The sequence below is a fragment of the Telopea speciosissima genome, chromosome 2, assembly GCF_018873765.1.
Source record: "Telopea speciosissima isolate NSW1024214 ecotype Mountain lineage chromosome 2, Tspe_v1, whole genome shotgun sequence".
Lineage (NCBI taxonomy): Eukaryota > Viridiplantae > Streptophyta > Magnoliopsida > Proteales > Proteaceae > Telopea > Telopea speciosissima.
In genome coordinates, this window is record NC_057917.1 from 62,657,826 (window position 1) to 62,677,389 (window position 19,564).

At 39.9% G+C, this 19,564-nt stretch overlaps 1 protein-coding gene across 1 annotated transcript; it reads right to left on the reverse strand.

The window, feature by feature from the left end:
- Positions 1–315: 315 nt before the first annotated feature.
- LOC122653051 (COBW domain-containing protein 1-like) lies at positions 316–13,543 on the reverse strand. The gene is made up of 10 exons (XM_043846981.1): positions 13,136–13,543; positions 12,688–12,753; positions 12,098–12,278; positions 11,650–11,846; positions 11,257–11,307; positions 11,069–11,160; positions 10,177–10,280; positions 5,756–5,841; positions 5,392–5,496; positions 316–585 (listed from the first exon to the last, which is right to left on the reverse strand). The coding sequence occupies exons 1-10, from the start codon at positions 13,445–13,447 to the stop codon at positions 448–450; spliced, it is 1,332 nt and encodes a 443-aa protein (XP_043702916.1). The 5' UTR covers positions 13,448–13,543; the 3' UTR covers positions 316–447.
- Positions 13,544–19,564: the final 6,021 nt, after the last annotated feature.

Consider the following 19,564-nt stretch of genomic DNA (forward strand, 5'->3'; position numbering starts at 1 on the left):
ATTCATTATTCATAATTCATAATTCATGACTGTGTCTCCACTAAGACTCTTTAGTCTCTGTAGTGTAGAGACTAATTTTAACCAGGGTTCTGCTAGGTTGTGAGAAAGGTGAAAAAATGAGCTGTGGCAAAAGAAATGAAAACTTCATTTCATTCTATAACTGTCTAGTTGTGTGAACTATTAGCATATGATGTGCCATTTGAGAAAGAGATCAACGTCAAAAGAGGGGGGGGAGATGCTGCCAATGGTTTTTAGCCGGAGATCAAAGATGGTAACAAGGACAATAACAAAGAAGAAATGGCCGCTTATGGTTTTATGGAAACGATATGGCTTAACTTTTCATTGAGAAAGATAAGCTTTCCAATAACCTCCACCATTCCATACTAACTTCTCCTTACCCTCTCACTATATTGAAGAGTCATTGTCACCTTGATATCTTTTACCATCTCACAGTAAACAAGCTTTGAATCCTTTCTCCAAAGCCTGTGAATCCAAGTTCTTCCCTATGAAAACAATCTTGTTTATTCTAGGTTCATCTGAGGCCCACAATCGATCTGGAGAACCTTGGAATATGTCATGAACTCCCTGTACAATAAACCATAGGGAAAAAACCATAAAATTAAAGTAATCCAACCTTCTTAAACATAATTTTCATGAACTAATAATTTAAAAAGCAAGACTCAAGCTACAGATGATGCTAGTAGCATTAAGGGCGAATTACACCTAGGCTACCTAACATTTAGGGAAACTACACTTGGGGAACCTCACTATGTTTGGGGTACCTTTTTCATTAACTTTTTTGCCATACCACCACCTCCAGAAACTCCTCCCCCTGCCCCCACCCCTGCCCACGTGCCCACCTCCCCCTCCCTGCCTATGTGAACCTCCACCCCTACCCTCGTCCCACCTCTGTCTCTCTCTCTCTCTCTCTCTCTGTCTCTCTCTCTGTTAAATGGTAGAGATGCAGAACCCTTTGATTCCATGTGTTTTCTTTGTGATGGGACACTATAATGAGCCTAAAATGTGGGTACAAGGTAAGCATGCGAGATTAGGCTTAGTAGTAGCTTATTAGCTTTACTTCCATTCCTAGTGGAAGTATGAGAAGTTATTTATAGTTGTTTTTATTTTCAGCCAGGTTGTAAGCACTCCTATAGTCCTATTCATAGCAGGAGTATATTTCAGTTTGATTAGTTTGATTAGGAAATTATTTTCAGTCTATATAAACAATGTAAGGCTGCTCAGCCAGAGATGATTTGATTATTAAAGTTTTGAGTTGCCTTTGGCCTTAAGAATCTGTTAGAGACAGTGGGTGAGATACCCTAGACCTAAGATAGGTTTCTTCTTCCTCTTTCTCTGTTTTAATGCCACATACGTACTGTTCTGAGTTTTGTTCAATTGATTAAGTTGCTGATTGAAGGTAAATTTCATATCTGATTCAAGTTCAATTTTCTGTATTCAGCACTCAATCATGTCTTCTATCAAAATCTGTTGTCATTTCCAAATTCTATTGGCTAAGTACAGCAATCCTATTCTTACTAGGATTATTAGATTCTGATAGTTTTATGGAGCCGATCTCTGTTGTAATTTCAGAATTGTCTTGCTGATATTATTCACTGTCCAGTTCTGTTTTCAGATCTAAATTTCGTTTTCTGCTAGTTAGAGTCCTACTTTAAGTAGGATTGGTTTATTGGGTTGAATACTGAGATTGAAACCCTCTTTATACTGTTCTGATTCTTCTGATTTTAATAGCATAACACCTACTTTGAGTTGGGCTTAATATTCTGCAATCTGATCATTGGAAATTTTGTTTGCCAGTTTAGCCTTTTTCCTAGTCATACTAGGAATCCTACATAAAATCTGATCCACCCGTTGGATCAAATTGAAATTTTCAGCAAAGGTTCCCCATTCCCCCCCCCCCCCCAACTAAAAGGAGAACTCGACCTGATTTCCAGGTCCATCTGCTCGTTGGATTCTGCTACATAAATTTTCTCCTAATCTGGGTTTTCATTCCTCTGTTTTCAATCCTGTTTTAGTACTGTTTTAACTTCTTAAATCAGTACTTCATAAGGTAGCAAACCCCCCTCGGTTTGATCTGTTATGACTTGACAACTTCGATCTCCCCAAAGTATCCGACAATTCGGATCTGAAGATGATTCTCTCCCCTGGATCACTCTTTGCATCTCTATCCCCATATCTGTCCCCCACTGTGGGTAGGTGCAAAAAGCCGGAGAAGAGGCCAAACATATGGGCAAAATTGGAAATATAAAAAAAGAAACATAACATTTATGAAACGTGAGGTACCCTAAACATAATATTTAAGAAAAAACATAATATTTCAAAGATGAGGTACCCTAGACATAGTTTCTCTAAACATTAGGCATCCCAAGTGTAATTTACCATAAAAATAATGATCAATATAATGAAGGTACATGACAACAGCTAAACACTAATTAACATGCTCTGACTGAACTACCCATCAAATTCCTAAATAAATATTTGTTAATTATCTAAAGCCTCGTACAGTCTTTATTGACCTAGAAAAAGCATATGACAAAGTCCATAGAGATTTAATCTACCATATTCTAGAGAAGAGAAAGGTTTTAATTAAAAAATGTCGACATAATTAGAGATATGTACGATGATGTGGTGACTAGCGTAAAAACGGTGGAGGGTCAAGGTAGTGAATTCTCAATTACAATTGCCTTAAACCCTTATTTGGTTGCGGTTATCATGGATGATTTAATTTTTACATCCAAGATTAGGTTCCTTGATGTATGCTTTTCGCTAATGATATTATTTTGGTGGACAAGACAAAAGTAGGGATTATCGCCAAGTTGGAGCTACGGATGATGCAGATTCATCATCGAAATGGGCTTATTTCTTTAGAAATAAGTCTAGGGTTGGGTTATATATACATGTTGGGCCTTTGATCCCATGGGTTTTCTATGTAATAGGCCACTTTTATGGGCCTAAAATATGGGTAATTAGGTTGCAAACGGGAGCAGATGTTTTAGTCCTATACTTGGTTTTATTTTCATATATTTAATGTTTTAATTTGAACCGGTCCAAAGCTGGTTTGGACCAATGGTTCAATTTAAGTGATTTTATTAGTTTTCTTTTAGTTGTTTAGATGGGCTAGATTAGGACTCTATTTTGAGTCTATTTCAGTTTCCTAGCCAGTTTAAGTTAGCTAATAGGTTAAGGATTGGGTTAGGCCTTTCCTTTTTAGTGTAGGAATCTAATTTTGAGTCTTTTATATAACGTTGCAAGGGGACCAAATATTGGACACGAATTTGATTAATGAAAAAGCTTTTGTTTGTTACCATAGTTGCTCCTTTGCTCCTTGTGAATGTGCATCCTTGTGGTTCTATCAAGGTGGAAAGGGATTGGTGGAATCCGATCGACTCCTTATGCCATGACGGCTGGGAAGATCCTCTACAGTTGGAAGGTGATTCTATCCTTCTATCACAGAGTTGCTGCCTCCATTGAAGACCTGCAACAAGTAAGAAATTCTGCAACTATTCTTCTTCCTTCTAGAAGGTCACGTACAAGGTGATTTTTGGGATCTACCAAACCAGCCATCCGATTGAACTCAGATTTTCACCATACCTCTATTAACCCTAATTTGGGAAGTGATTCAAATTTGACCTAATTCATGTGGCCTGATTTGAATATATTCTCATATTTCCCATTCTGCCCCTACCTCCATTAAAGCACAGTTTCAAACCTTCAACCATAATCGATTCTGATTTCATGCTCAGAATAAGTAGTTGATTTCATGACATTAATTCTGAAATTAGTAACCTAATCATATCCCTTAACCCTAGTTCCAATACCCTATTTACCATAATACCCTCACTCCTACCCTAACTAGGATTCCTCCATAACTTCAAATCTGTCCATCAGTTTCAAACCAAATTTTCAGCATACATCCCTTACATCATTATTGACACTCAATCCAAGTTTCATCAGACCCCCACCACCCTAAACCTTAGAATCCCCTTCTCCTACCTCCATTAGGAATTGTCTTAAATAACCTTATCTTGCTGCCCAACTCACCTAACCTACTTCCATTCACTCAAACATCATAAAACCTATACCATTAGACTTCCCTACACCTGCCTATCATTACCATATAAAAATTACCCCCATTCCCCCAAACCTAACCCTAGAATTTGACCTAAAACTCCTATTCTGCTCTATTGGAACTTCAGAACCAGCAGCCCCTTTGGTCCTTTGTCATTGGATTCTGGATATTTGGCTCCTAGTGGATCTATCCTCCATCTAGGACTACATTAATGGAGATCAACTTTGGAATCAAAAGGTTTTAAGATAAGTAGAACAAAGATGTAGTATATCATGTGTAACTTTAGTCACACTAGGACGACTACTGAGGTGGTGAATATCGATGAGAGGGAGATTCCACAAAGTGATTATTTTAGGTATATAGAGGATGATGTTGCTCAGGGAATTAAAATAGGTTGGTTGAAGTGGAGAGGTGCATCAGGAGTGTTGTATGGTCGGCGTATTCCTTTAAAGCTTAAAGGGAAATTTTATAAGACTGTCATACAACCAACTATGATGTATAGTGCAGAATGTTGAGCAGTTAAGAAGTGTCATATAGATAAACTAACTATGATGTATGGTGCGAAATGTTGGGCAGTTAAGAAGCGTCATATAGATAAACGAAATGTAGTGAAGATAAGGATGTTGAAATGGATGTGTGGCAAAACTAGGAAGAAAAGAGAAAGGAATGACCACATTAGAGCTGAGTTGGGTGTAGCTCCAATACATGATAAGCTACGAGAAAGTCGTTTGAGGTGACATGGCCATGTTCAACAGAGGCCTTTGGATACTCCAATCCAGAGGTGTGATTTGATTCAGATTGAAATAGTTCAAAGAACCAGGAGTAGGCCTTAGACCACGTATGACTTCGAATAGAGCTGAGTGGAGGGCAAGGATCTGTGTAGCCGGCCCCATTTAGTTGGGATAAGGCTTTGTTGTTGTTGTTGTTGATCTAAAGCCTCATACTGACCATACACTTAATGCAGATGACTTTTTATTGACTCTGACAATAGGAAAAATATGCACAGGTGAGTAGAACTGTAGAAGGTGATAAATAAGTCCAATTTGCCAATCTAATGAGTAATGTGAACTCCTTGTATCCCGGGATTTTGGTGTGGACATGTCACATGCAAAGCTTAATAAGAATCAATTACAGAAGTCACAGTTTTCAGTGTTACAGTTGTTCTTGTAATTTTTTGGGTTCAGGGACCAAGCACCAGAATATAGAAGAAAAATGCATCCAGATTCTGTTTTAACCAGCAAGAATGAGGAATACTCCAGAATACATACAATAAAAAAAAATATCTCCAAAAAGGATGTACTTACTTGAAAAACGAATCTCTCATTCATACCCTCGACAGACAAGAGACCTTTCATTCGATATATATCATCACTACGCTCCAATAGTAATGTACCCAACCACATATTGGCCTGCAATAGGTTCAGGAAAATCTTAGCAGTCTGATGCTATCAGTTAGCAGTATTTTTTATCTCAGCCAGTCAGCCACCAATATGAAATGGAGAAACATTCCTACAAGGTAGACATTATGGCAAAACAGTTCAAAACATCCTTTTCTACAATGATTGGCTCAAAGATTTATATCTGAGGCTCAGAAGTTTTATTGATAGTTTTAAAGGAACATACATAATACAGACAAATCAAACAATACATAAAAATCTTAAAACCAACCTTCTCAAGATCCAAACTCCCTTCACAAACTATGCTGACAGAAGAAACCCCAGGATCATGAGTGTGATGATGGTGATCAGCATGTTCTGCGTCCACAACATCAAAGACACAATGCATTCACACTATTGCATTTGTACAAGTGTACAGTGTAAGGAGCTGATCTCAACTGAGCATATATGACACCAATATATGATTTACATAGTAAGAATTGGATGAAAGGAGGCAACATAGATTAGTCAGTCAATAAGACTATCAAGAAACATTACAGTCAAAAAAAGGACTCAAATTCGCAGTAATCTTTTAAATAATTCTGTCCTTTCTCCAAAGAACTTCAATAACTATAAGATCCCTTCATCACTTTCTACTTTGTCCCTGAGAATCTGAGATCATGTCTGACCATGTACATGGAATGCCAGACACAACAACTGCCCAAAATCAAGGACATAGGTTAAAATAAAATGTAGAAACATTTACACACACACACACACACACGTGTGTGTGTGTGATTCACTATGGGGTATATAAATTCATACAAAACCAGACGAATGTAAACATATATGTGCGAAATCATAGGGGCACAAGTGCAATAAACCCCAATATAAATGCTTCCTTCACATCCTGCCTCAAGGTTAGGACCTCTTTTGTTTTGACAAGACAAGCAAGGGGGAAAACCTATATGATTAGTAAAGCATAGGAAGCTAAGCATAAGTATGCCAAATCAAGAGGCTCATGTGAAAAAGCAATAAACCCTAACATATATGCCCACTCCCATTCCACCCAAAAGATTGGGCTTCTTTTGCTGTCCTGACAAGAGCTGGAAGGCTGAGAGTGCATATAACATAGGTTGTATAAATTCATAAAACCATGGGGAAGTAAACAATGTGAAATCATAGGCAAGCAGGTGTAGAAAACACTATACTATACTAAACCATAATATCACACCATAGATCAGCTCAAGGCTAGTAGAAACCAAACAAAGACTGGATCTGCGCTTAGAAACTTAAAAGCACTAATAGAAATAAATAAAAACCAATCTATTGGACACTCCCAAGGGTAGGCTTTGGTGCAGCGGTAAGGTTGCTCCATTGTGACCAAGTGGTCACGGGTTCGAGTTTGGAAACAGCCACTCAGCAAAAGCAGGGGTAAGGCTGCATACATTATGAAACCCCCAGACCCCGCAATGGCAGGAGCCTCGTGCACTGGGGTACGCCCTTTTATATTGGACACTCCCAAAATAAAAAAATCACATATTCAGCTGTACTTGATCACCCGGGGGGGGGGGGGGAGGGGGCAGAACAGACCAGCCCAAGATTCCTTAGAAACCCAAAAGAAGTTAGATGTCATTAAGGATTTAACTATAAATGAGCCATATGTAGATCCTGCATCTGGTAGAAAATCCCTCCTGTGTAGTCATCTTTTCTTGAACCTTGGGAGCCCAAAACTCACCTAATTGTTCTTGCGCCTGCAGCTATATCATATATTTTAAGATCAACAGCCTCTGGATATGGACATAAACAGGTAGCATTGCAAAACACATGTTCTATACTCAACAATGGACCTTTAATCTCCTCTAGTCTAGCCTCGTTAAATGTAACAAGAAGAAGATCATGGATAAGTTGCAGTACACTTTACCTATTTGATGAGTGCCCATAGTTGTCACGGCGTCATGGCAATCCAAGTCGGTGGAGGGGTGTCTGATCGATATATCGACACGTCGCCCGCCATGGCAATCATGTCGACCATGGCAGAATTGTGATTAAATCCAAAGTTGAATGGCAAACTAGTAGATAAATCAAGATTTATAAGAGCAATGGCAGAATTGTAATTAAATCCAAAGTTGAATGGCAAAGTTGAATGGCAAACTAGTAGATAAATCAAGATTTATAAGAACAATGGCAGAATTGTAATTAATCTGAAGTTGTAAAGGAGGGGCAGAACTGTAATTTGATGGAGTTAAAGAGAAAACTGAATGGGTTAAACAGAATAGCAATAGAGAATATAAGGGGTTTTATATAAATAATATAAGTTGTCCTTACTTGCAATTTTAAAGACTTAATGTCTTCTTCAACCTTGCAATAACATGATAGAAAGAGAGGCAGAGAGGCAGTGAACTAGAGTAGTTCCAGCAGAGGAAACTCCTTCTTATGAAGACGATTCTCCCAGCAATTTCTGGAACAAAATCGCAGCACCAAGGTCTGCCGATCCCAATGAGAAATAGCCCCAAAATTCTATTGGCAACCGAATGGTGAGATTTGAAATCAGATCTGGCGGATGTCTTAGTTGCAGGTTACTAAACCAAGGCTAAAATAAGACATTTAGGGAAGCAGGGAGTGGGTCTAAGGTTGGGGAAGAAACAAAAAATTAAAAAAGAAATCAAAGAGGGAAAGAGAGGCAGGAAGAAGAAATCGAAGAGGGAAAGAGAGACAGGACGCCATGGTGTAGGTCGATATGCACAGACCTCCAGCACCATGGCGACGCCATGACAACTATGTGAGTGCCAGTGATAAAAACAAGGGCAAATTTCACGGACACCCCCTATAACTATTCGAAAAGGCAAGTACACCCTAAATTTTGTAAAAATATCACAGACTACCCTTATTTTATATTTTTATTTCAACTTAATCCACTCCGTTAGGTCTGTGCAGTTAAGTGGCTGTTAACTCTTTTATAATGGCGAAATTACCCTTACCATAGGGTGAACTTCCTATTATACCCTTACCACCGCCACCCCCTCCAGCCCTCCTTCTCTTGCTCCCCTGAGGAAGTGAGAGGTGGGCAAATGAAGTATCATCCCGATGTGTCCCTGCCTGAAAGGATGGAAGAGCACACCAAGAGATTTATTGAAGTACAAGAGGCGTATGAGACGTTGTCAGATCCAAACAGAAGAGCTATGTATGATATGGATTTGGCCAGGGGGTTTCATCTGGCTTTCTCAGGTCGGAGAGGCAGATATGAGGTATGGGGAGATCGAATGCGAAGAAGGAATAAATCATTGTAGGTTATTGTTTTGATCTACTGTATATAATTTTCTCTTCTTGTCAGGATAAAGAGAGGATGTGAGAGGTGGGCAAATGGGTTTGGGATGGAATCAACGTGGCTAAGGAAGGCTGAGGAAGGCCGCTGGTACTGGTTGCTGGAGCCGGAGCAGATGACGGTAAGAAAATGGAAGAAGAGAGAAGAAGATGATTCAATAAAAGGTAACATGACGTTATAGGGTTCTTCCTCTGGATGACCTGCTGAGGCGGAGGGCTGTGGTGGTGGTGGCGGCGGCGCTCCTCCTCCGGGTGCCGACGGAGGTGTTAAATCCAATCCTTCGTTTGTTCTCAAACCCTCCTCAACTATTTTATCTGGATTTGTTTCTGGCCCCATATCAACTCCTAAATTGGAGATTTTCGATCTGCCTATCTCGAAATTCCACTCTTTGGCACACCCAATCAGTTCAGATCCTTCGATCCATCTCAATCATGAAAATCTGAGGAAATTTAGTGATGAAGCCGCCCCAAGCTTTGATTCGAGTAAAGAGATTGATGAGATACCCATACCCTGCCACCAGCTGCGGCGGATATGGATAATAACCACTGCCAGACCAAGGTGGCGGGTACGCCACACTTTTCCCAGCGATGACAGGTTCATCTCCCTTCGATACGGTCGATGCCGGGGCTGTAATTTTGTCAGCAAACTTGTATGAGAAATTCAATTGGCCTTTGGGCTTACCAGAAGATGTCTTGACCGAGGAGAAGAAGAGGAGGGCTGGAGGGGGTGGCGGTGGTGGTGGTGGTGGCTGCGGCGGAAGAAACAGCAGAAGAAGAAGGAGAAGAGGGTAAAATCGACATTTTAATTTTGGGGGGTAACCTTGCTTAACGTCAGGGGGAAGGTTGACATTTTTGCAAAATTTAGGGTGTACTTGCCTTTTCGAATAGTTATAGGGGGTGTCCGTGAAATTTGCCCTAACAACAATGACACCAATGGAAAATTTATTATCAATTTGATACCAGATTATGCACATAAAAAAAGAGGGTTAAGAAAAACAAATGACCGTAATGACTAATGATAATAAATGGCAACAAGAAATCAAATTAGCCAAGTCTGGCAAAGGTTACAAGTTTTATTCTAATTCCAGGAACATTAAAAGTCTACCACATTCCAAGAAGAAAAAAAGCCAATAAATGACTCCTATTCAGCTGAAAACAATGCAAAGCAAAATCTACCAGTTACCAGTATGCAAGAAAGGTTGGGTTGTTAAAACCTTTTGTTCAGATATTTACAATACAAGATAACCCTCAAACATATCATGACCATGTCAAATCACATAGTACACATAACCCTGTTTACACACCAACAAAGTGGATCAAAAGATATCATCCTTTGGTATCACGGAGGAACTGACAATTTTATACTGAAATTTATTGGGAAGCACTTACCGTGTTTATGGTCATGTTCATGATGATGGTGGTGGTCATGGTCATGACTTGTATGGTCTTCATGATCTTCCTTTGAGTCCTCCGCATTAACTACACTCTCAATCCTGGCAACTTTCCAATAATGTTAGTTATCAGCAGCCATGTATACAGATAAGCTCAAAAAAGAGATGAACAGATAGATGAAAAAGACAACAAGTAACCATACATTAAAGCATACAGAATCAATAATAATGGAACAAGCAATAGAAAGGAATCACCGTCAGAATAATTGCATTTCCAACATTTCAGGGGATCAACTGTTAACCTTAATAAATTCATTCAAGGACAGTGCTACATGGAGAACCATAAAAGCATGGATTCATAAGGCAGGGAACTTAGACTAGCCCTGAGATGAAGCCTGCAACACACTATTCAAAGTTTACACCTAAGAGATCTTCTAGGCTAAAGAAATAAAAGATTGAGGAATTACAGTCCCTCAAACCATTGACAGAGAAAAGTTTTTAGAAGAATAAATTTTCAACACAATAACTGAAACACTTGTGGCATCAAAACATAAAGCACATGCACTTGTGTAAATTTATGCAATTCTAACTCTTATGCATCACAAGCACAAAGCCACAAACATAACATACACAAAGAGGATCCAAAACTGGATGAAATATATGTCGAGCAATAAGCAACATCAAAGAAATTGGATTTTGACAAAAAGGCATAAAATAGTGTAATGGGTTTAGAAGTATACTATCATGAGACAAAATAGCGTAAAATAGTATAATGGATTTAAATATCCTTGGAATATATTTAAATCAACAAGTATAGTAGAAGGATGCTTTCCATTTCTTAGCAAGTCACCACATAAGCATGGCAACAGTAAAAGGCAAAGAAATATAACCTCTCCAAATCAAAGCCTCCAATCCCAAGAACATAATCCAAATCAACTTGGCCAAATTGAGTTCGCTTTAAATGAGCCATGCCATTTATGTTCTGCACCCAGTAGCAGTACCAACAGAAACATTAAAACGTTAAAGATACAAGGCCTCAAAGTACATGTGAAATTAAAACAGAAGTGCAATTTCTAACCTTTATACGCTGGATCAGGGTAGCAATTTCTGGTTCAGTGACAAGGTCAGTCTAGAGGCAATGGAGAAAACAGAGAAGTACATTAGTTTCAATTTAGATTAAACTATTTCTTATCTCCCAGAAAAGAAAAAAAAAAGAGAGAGGGGGGTGGAGACACTATCGTAGAATTTAATTTAACACTTCCGAAAACAGCTACAATTGTTTTGAGAGTGTAACAGCAGTAAAGAGAGCACAACCATCTCTTTCAGTTTCTCATTCAAATTTATCCATCACTTCCTTTAAAGCAGTGAGCCAGTAGCAAGTTTTCAAGAATTATATTGCCCAGGCTGGCCAATGCTTGGCTGACTGAAACCAAATCCAAAAGTATGTCAAAGATATTACTATATCCTCTACCTTGTTTACTATAATACGATCAGCATAAGCAATTTGTTCAACTGCCTCATTGACTACACCCTTGGGCTTAATCTCATCAAGGTGAATACCGGCATGTTTTGCATCAACCAGGGTTACAACACCATCCAGTTTGACAGCATTAAAAACTTCATCCTCCGCATAAAATGTCTGGATGATTGGTGATGGATTTGCTAATCCTGCAGAGTATGCAAAAAGGTGCAGGGAAAGAATCAAACAGTCAATACATAGGAAAATATCAAACAACCATCTAACTTGGAGATGTGGAGCTTGAATCAAGCTGGATTGGCTTGGAAAATCCAAGTAGTCCAAATCAAAATCTCACGCATGCCCATACACTAAATCTTAGGAAAAAGAAAAACCCTAATTTATTACAATCTCTCCATAATATAACTTAACTGGACAAACGAGAAGTTAAATGCATGCCTACCAGTAGTCTCTATCACTATGTGGTCAAAATTTCCTCTCTTTTTTTCCACCAACTCCAAAATCATCCGAACAAGATCACCCCTCACAGTGCAGCAGAGACAACCATTATTGAGCATGATTATGTCCTCAGCCCCAGTGGTTTTGGCAGCGACCAGAGAACCATCAATGTCCACTTCACCAAACTGGAAATCAAATGAAATAAGTAAAACAGTGTTTTGAATTATATCTATGTAAACTTTTTAACTCTATTTTTCTTGTCAGTTATCAAAAGCACCATCTTACCTTTGACCCAACAATATTGAGAACAAAAAGCAGAGAATGGCAAAACCATCAGAAGTCACTCTCCCATCGACCCAGATCCTCTGTGGCGCGGCAGGGCGTCCGGTGCACATCGGATGCTCACATGGGCGCTGGATCGGGCTGCATGCCCAGGTGATGTGCGTAGGACACCCTGCCACACCACAGAGGAGCCACATCCCTCTCCCAACCCCCCCCCCCGCCCCAACAGAATAGAAAAAGGAGAATAATCCTTTATTCAACCTTACTACTGTATCTAAACATATAAAAATCAGAAACAAACCCAATCCATACCTCATTCTCAATCAATGCAATGCGCTTTCCGTGCTCAGCAGTCAAGATATGGTTTAGTAAAGTTGTCTGCTCAAAACAAACCATATTCAAGAGGGTTAAAAATGTAATCTCTCCAATTGAGTACGGCAACAGAAGGTATTCATTCTAATACTACATTACATAAAGACTATATCAGACACGATGAACATACATATACCGCAAGGGAAACAGGGAAAACATGCTGAGCTTTTTCTCCCTGCAGAGCTCTATGAAAATATTCTAGGAATCGTTTATTCATATCTTCTTTTCTATATAAATTTTCAAAACTAAGAGTGGAAGGTAACAGAAAACAAAATGAAGAATTGACCTAAAAGGCCACTTAGTTTTCAATCATTAATATGTTTTCTTGATTTATAACAAAATTTAAAGCAGGAAAAAGAAACTTGCGAATGAAAATAGAAGAGAGTACCTTTCCAGACCCTAAGAACCCCGTGATTATTGTGGCAGGAATACGATCATCAGGAGGAATATTGGTTAAAACATCCGAGTTCCCGCTCTCAGTTGTGGTAGCTGCTGCAGTAAACATGCGAATACGTCTCTTCGGTTTTGAGAAAGTGGAAATCATTTTTAAGTCGACTACAGATGTTCGGTAACTCCGAGATTGATGAAGTTTAGTTCCCCATGAAACAGGGAATACTGTAGTCCGAACCCTAAGCGTGTTCGCCTGCCGCTTCGCTAATCCAATGAAGGTAGCCGCTATGTCCATAGACATTGCAGCCATGGCAGCTTGTTCAAGTTGCAGAACAGAGAGGGGGGGAAAGGTCCTGGGTTTAAAGAGTTTTCCTTCTGCTTCTGGAAGGAGGGTCTTATCCGGAATTTCGAGCTTCGATCCTAAACTTTCAGAAATGAGAAGAGCATTCCTAATCTTCTACGGACCCTGATCTTCTACGGCGCGCAGCCCCTTGCGGCGAGAGCGGCGCAAAGTGTGTCGCATGTGCAATAACCACCTTACCCCCGCTCCGGCAAGGCGTTGGGCAGGGGGTAAGGCAGTCATTGCATGTGCGACACACTCTGTGCCGCTCTCACCGCTACGGGCAGGCGCGCCGTAGAAGATCTGGATTGATCTTCTGCTGGGTGGATTTTTCCCGTTGGAGGATATCTCCCAGAGCCCGCCCTAACCCCGCCATGACCCCCAACAGAGGGTCTGGATTGAGATACCTTGGCCTGAGGCCAGACAGAAATAGGAATTTTGGTCTTTGAGTAAGGCTTAGCTAGGCCAAGGTTGAGACCTTGGGCTAAGTCCGGGCCGGCCCAATCTGGCCTTATCTTCTTCTTACTCTTCTTTCTTTTTTTTTTCCACCTTATTTGGTCTTATTCTATTTTGCAGGCCTAGCCCAACCCTTGTATCTCCCCTCCTCCTCCCACGATCATCAACTCAGTTCGCCCAAAGGGCGGTTTATTGCTAAGTTTTTTAGGCCTTGCATCAAGGCCAGGCCTAGGCCTGGGCCTAACTAAGGGGATTTAGCGTTAAGGATGTAAACGGATCGAATTCAGTTAGATAGTAGCATTATCATATTCGTATCCAATTATATTTCAACCGATTCAGATAAAATCATATTAGTTTTCAGACGGATACAGATATTTTCCCAATAGTGATTTTTTTAATACGGATTCTCCTGAATGGATATGAATGCGGATCGAATACGAATTTTCTACTATCCGTTGACGTCTTTACCGTTTTGTTGATGCGGGTTAGGGTCGAGACTTGAGAGTTCAGTAATTACCCTTTTCTTCTACTCTTCTTAGTCTTTGATTTTCTTAATTACATACATCCCCTGGTGTTTGAAACAATAACAGAACACCCCCTGTAGTTTCATCATTTACATATAACCCCCTTACAGTTGACGATTTTAGTTTTGAAAGGTAAAAGACAATTTTACCCTTTTTACATTAGTGACTTAAATAAAGGTAAAAGACAATTTTACCCTTATTTACATCTTCTCTTCCAAACCAAAAACCCCTAAATTGATTTAGGGTTTTGCTACACACCAGCTCTAGCTCCGACGAAGGTAGCGGCAACCATGAAAGATAGGGTGCCCTTGAAGACCTCAACACTATACCATAGGTGGCAACAACCATGAAAGCGGTTTTGTCCTCAAGGGCCATCTGTTTTGAATCCTTCTTCTAGCGATCATACCAGAGACCAAACTCATCAATGGCAAAGGCAAAGACCTACCATTGATGGAATAAACATCTCTACTACATTGATCCTACCCAGACCCCGCAATGGCAGGAGCTCGTGCACTAGTTATGCCCCTTTTTTTTGTAGGATAGGTCTTCCCTCCCTCTTTTTGACAAGTACCAAGACTGCGTGGATTTATTATACCACAACCCGATTGGAGGAGTTATGGGAAGTGAGATTGGTAACGCATGTGTGGCTTCTCCTACTTGTGTGGTCTCCCCTAAAAGGTTTTTAGACAAGGAGTCCAATTCAAGGTTCCCTAGCTCCACCATGGATTTCAATAGTAGAGATTCGTCATTGATTGTTTTGAGGTTGGGAAGAGTAGAGAGAGAGAGACAAAAGATGTTGGAGTAGGGGCCTTGCCGGCATACCACAACGCTCACAGCTGCTCCATCTCTGACGGTCTCTTTCTTCAGAGTGGCTGAAAGAGGAGAGAGAATGAGAGGGAAAAGTGAAAATCAAAAAGGAAAGTTAAAATGCAAAGTGAAAAAAGAAAAGTAAAATTTTTATTTCAAAACTGACCGTTGGATCAGTTATAGACACGTGTCAACCATCTAAGGGGATAATGGAGCAAATTGGAGCATGTCAGAAATGGAGCAGATAAAAATCCCCATGAGCCCCAACAGAGGGTTTGGGTTGAGATACCTTGGCCTGAGGCCGGACAGGAATAGGAATTTTTGGTCCTGAGTAAGGCAGAGCTAGGCCAGAGTTGAAACCTTGGGCTAAGTCCAGTCTAGCCCAATCTAGCCTTATCTTCTTCTTCTTTTTTTTTTTTTTTTTTTTTGGGGGGGGGACTTATTTCGTCTTATTCTTTTTGGGGGCCTAGCCCAACCCTTGTATCTCCCCTCCCCCTCCCACGATAAAAGTCAACTCATTGCTATTTTTTTTAACCCCTGCATCAAGGTCGGACCCAAGCCTGGGCCTAGCTAAGTGGATTTAGAGTTAAGAATGTAAATGGATCGAATTCAATGGGACAGTGGCACTATCATATTCGTATCAAATTATATTCCGACGAATTCAGATAATATCCTATTAGTTTTTAGACGGATTCGGATAGTTTCCAGATAGTGGTTTTTTCAATATGGATTATCCTAAATGGATATGAACGCGGATCGAATACGAATTTTCTATTATCCGTTAACATCTTTACCGTTTTATACGTTGATGAGGCTTAAGGTTGAAACTTGAGAGTTCGGTAACTACCCTTTATTCTACTCTTAATTTTTTATTTTCCTACGTTTTTTACTATTGATTTTATCTTGTATTTATTTTAATATATATGTGATTCCATGTATCACATATATATGCCAAAAATTAGCACATATAGAGTTAAGTTTTTGACAAACACTTGAAGGAAACCTAAAACAAGACATCTAATGGGTTGGAATAGCAGATACAATTGATTGGACCAAAATTGTTTGTTCATCAAAGGTTACTTGCTTAGCTTTCCATGCTGATAGTTTATTTTCAACTCTACACAATACACACAATACTTCCCAACCTAGCAACCTTAGATCTATAGAGCCTTTAGCTACTCCCTATCAATTATCGTATTTGATTCCATGGCCTCATATGAACAAATTTGAAAAATGATGTAGACATTGCCTGTACTACAGGCCTTCCTCCTTTGACACTCTCTAACACATTCTCCCCCTCCTAACCATGTGGACCCCTCTATATATGAATCACGAGGCATCCATCCCATACGCCGATTGACTTGGCATGGGATATGCCAACACATTCAAGCGACATGTAGATCCCTCTGCCATAAAATTTGTATAAAATAGTAGACTATTTGATTTTAGAAAAGAAAAACTCATTTGAATGGTGATGACCATTGGATAGCTACTACATGCTTTGGGATTATATACATATCAAATTTAGAATATAATTTAATCAAATATCCTTACATGTATTGTTGTATTCTCATGTATGTCATTCAAGATTCAGACAATTTTCTTTTTTGGGTAATTTCTTAGATCCATAAGATTAAAAACAAAAAAAACAAAAAGAATTACAAAACAAATAGATTTAGAAGATGGAGTAATTGTAAAACAAAGTCAAACCTACTTTTATTGTAAATAATTTTCTTATCTCGATCTAGATTCTCGCATAGTTCTAAATTTCAAACCTCTATTTGACCATTTGACAAATCATATTTAGGTTTAGGTGGAGATTTAGACAATAAAACACGCCACATTTGGGTTTACTCAGTCTACAAAATTTAGACCCATTCAGATCTATTAAAAGACAAATATTTAGACCCCTTTATAAAGCTATCACGGTGGAACCTTCTTATAAAAATAACAGGAAAGAGAACACTATTTGGTCGCATGGTCCTTATGTCAACGTGAGAGGCCAATGGAAGCATGCGTGAAGGCATCACGTGAGGCGGGATTTTTGCCTTTCCATAGGAAGTGGCAAGTCAATTCACACCTCCTGCAAACAACCACTAGCTTGGTTGGTTGGAGGCATTGCAAGTTGAGTGCATGCCCCCCAGGAGGTCAAGGGATCGACTCTCATGGATTGCATATTGTGTCAAAAAAGCACCCCCTTCTCCCCTCCCCCTTTGTTGTAGACTGTGGGCTTGTCTTAGCCTTCCCCCTTAGCTTGTAATTGGCATGTGGGCCTTTGAGTAGGATAGATCAAAAAATATCACGTACCTCCCCTGAGATATGACTTATGTATACTTTCACATGTGAGGTTTGGAAAATTCCTCATACCTCCCTTGCTTTCGAAACTAAGTAACAAAAACACCATGTAGACATTAAACGTTAGAATTTTGATTTAAATGGCCAAATTGCCCTCATCTTCTTCCCCAAATTGTTTAGGGTTTGAAACCCTTCAATCCTAAATGTGAAATAAGGAACCAGAAAGGATAACAGGGGAAAATCCCCTTTGATATATCGTTGCTTATCAGCATCACCCACGGCCAAATTAGCTCACGGGTGCCCTTTAGATTCCCGGCGAGTGATAACCATGTTCCGACGACCAAATTGCCCTCATCTTCTTCCCCAAATAGTCTTCTTCATGCACCAGCCCCACCCCTGGCCACCGTTACAAACACCGCCCCTGCTATAAGCGCTGCACCACCATTCCCACCCCTGCCCTCTCCTCTCCACTGCCACCTCTATCCTCTCCCCCTTCGTGGCAAACCCTGTAACCCCTAGGCAAGCTCCTCCGTCTTCCTCCTCCGTTTTTTTTTTTTTTTTTTTAAATACCAAACTGAAACTGAATATATTCAACTTTCCTTTAGCATCATTAAACAGGATCTTATTCCTTGCTTGCCAGATTGAGTAATCAAGTTTTTTTTTTTTGATAAAGCAGATTGAGTAATCAAGTAGAATGGTTTTTGTTAACATTTCAAAATTTTTGTTTTTCTTGGGAAATATATACCTTGGTTAACCACTGAGTTCGTGCATTCATCACTGAGGAGATCATTCCAGTGACATCCATGAGCTGTGTTAACAAAAGAATTCATTAGACTTAGAAATGATTTCATTATCAAGGAGGATTCATCAACAGAACCACCGTAAATGGGGAAACAACTTTAATGTAGAAATTTTCTTTTCCTTTTACCGAAAGCCTATACCAAATAACAAACACAGACATCTAAGTGGCCTAGGAAGCATATTTGCATTCCATTCTCCTAAGTTGGATTCTTCAAGTTGTGAGGATAGAGATTAAAACCCAAGTTACAATGGGTACCAACATGTCGACGCCCTATCAAGCGGAGAGTAGCTAAGCCATAAGGGAAATCAACACCTCCTGGTAACAATTCACTGCGCCCACCAAAAGGTCCAAGAATTGCAGGTTCTCTAACAGAAAAATAAGGATTCCCAAATGGGTATGGCCCTAATCTCGTTCAGGGTTTGATTGTTACCATGAAACAGAGCTAGAGCCAGAGATAGATGCAAAATTACAGGGTGGAGATGCACCTGTGGCTGAAGAGGTAGGTGATGATGCTTCAGAGTTCCCTTCACCTATTGTGGAATCGCCAGAGACTATGGATGGGATTCGATATTTCAAGCATCAAGTTGGGTCTTCGCAATCGACGAATGACTCTGCTAATTGGATGTTGCCGCCAAAGAAGCTAAGGCATGCCGATCCTAGCGAGCCCAGAGAAGTTTTCTGAATTGTAGGCCGCGACTTTTGGATTTCGTTTCATCTTTGGAAGAAATCCTAGTGAAATGCTACCTGAGATCAACAGTGTTTGGTGGCCGGCCCTCTGGTTTGGCCGCTACTAAAGGCGGCAGTGGGGTTTTGAAATCCTAAAATGGGTTTAGGGTTTCATGTTTTGGAGAAACGATTTGGGGAAGAAGATGAGGGCAATTTGGCCATTTAAAACAAAATTATAATTAATGAAGTGGGTGTTTTTGTTACTTAGTTTGGAAAGCAAGGGAGGTAAGTGGAATTTCTCAAACCTCATGGATGAAAGTGTACATAAGTCATACCTCAGGGGAGGTACGTGATATTTTCCCCAAAAAAAAAAAAATTCACACCTCCTGTATCTAGGCGCATGGATTTCTGGTTTCCCGTGTTGGCTTCAAAAAATCTGACAGATAGACCCATCAGGATCAGGCATCAACCCAGCCCAGTCAACACGCACGGCGGCTCACGTACGTGTTTCTCTTCTCCCATTCTCTCGTGTTTCCC

What these genes read in the sequence shown, in the direction of transcription:
- LOC122653051 (XM_043846981.1), bottom strand. Translation starts at nt 13,447, where the DNA reads ATGGCTGCAATGTCTATGGACATAGCGGCTACCTTCATTGGATTAGCG. An exon ending in TGAACATGACCATAAACACG is followed by an intron (nt 5,842 to 10,176) that starts GTAAGTGCTTCC and finishes TTGTGGACGCAG; the next exon opens with AACATGCTGATCACCATCAT. An exon ending in ATGAGAGATTCGTTTTTCAA is followed by an intron (nt 586 to 5,391) that starts GTAAGTACATCC and finishes TTTATTGTACAG; the next exon opens with GGAGTTCATGACATATTCCA.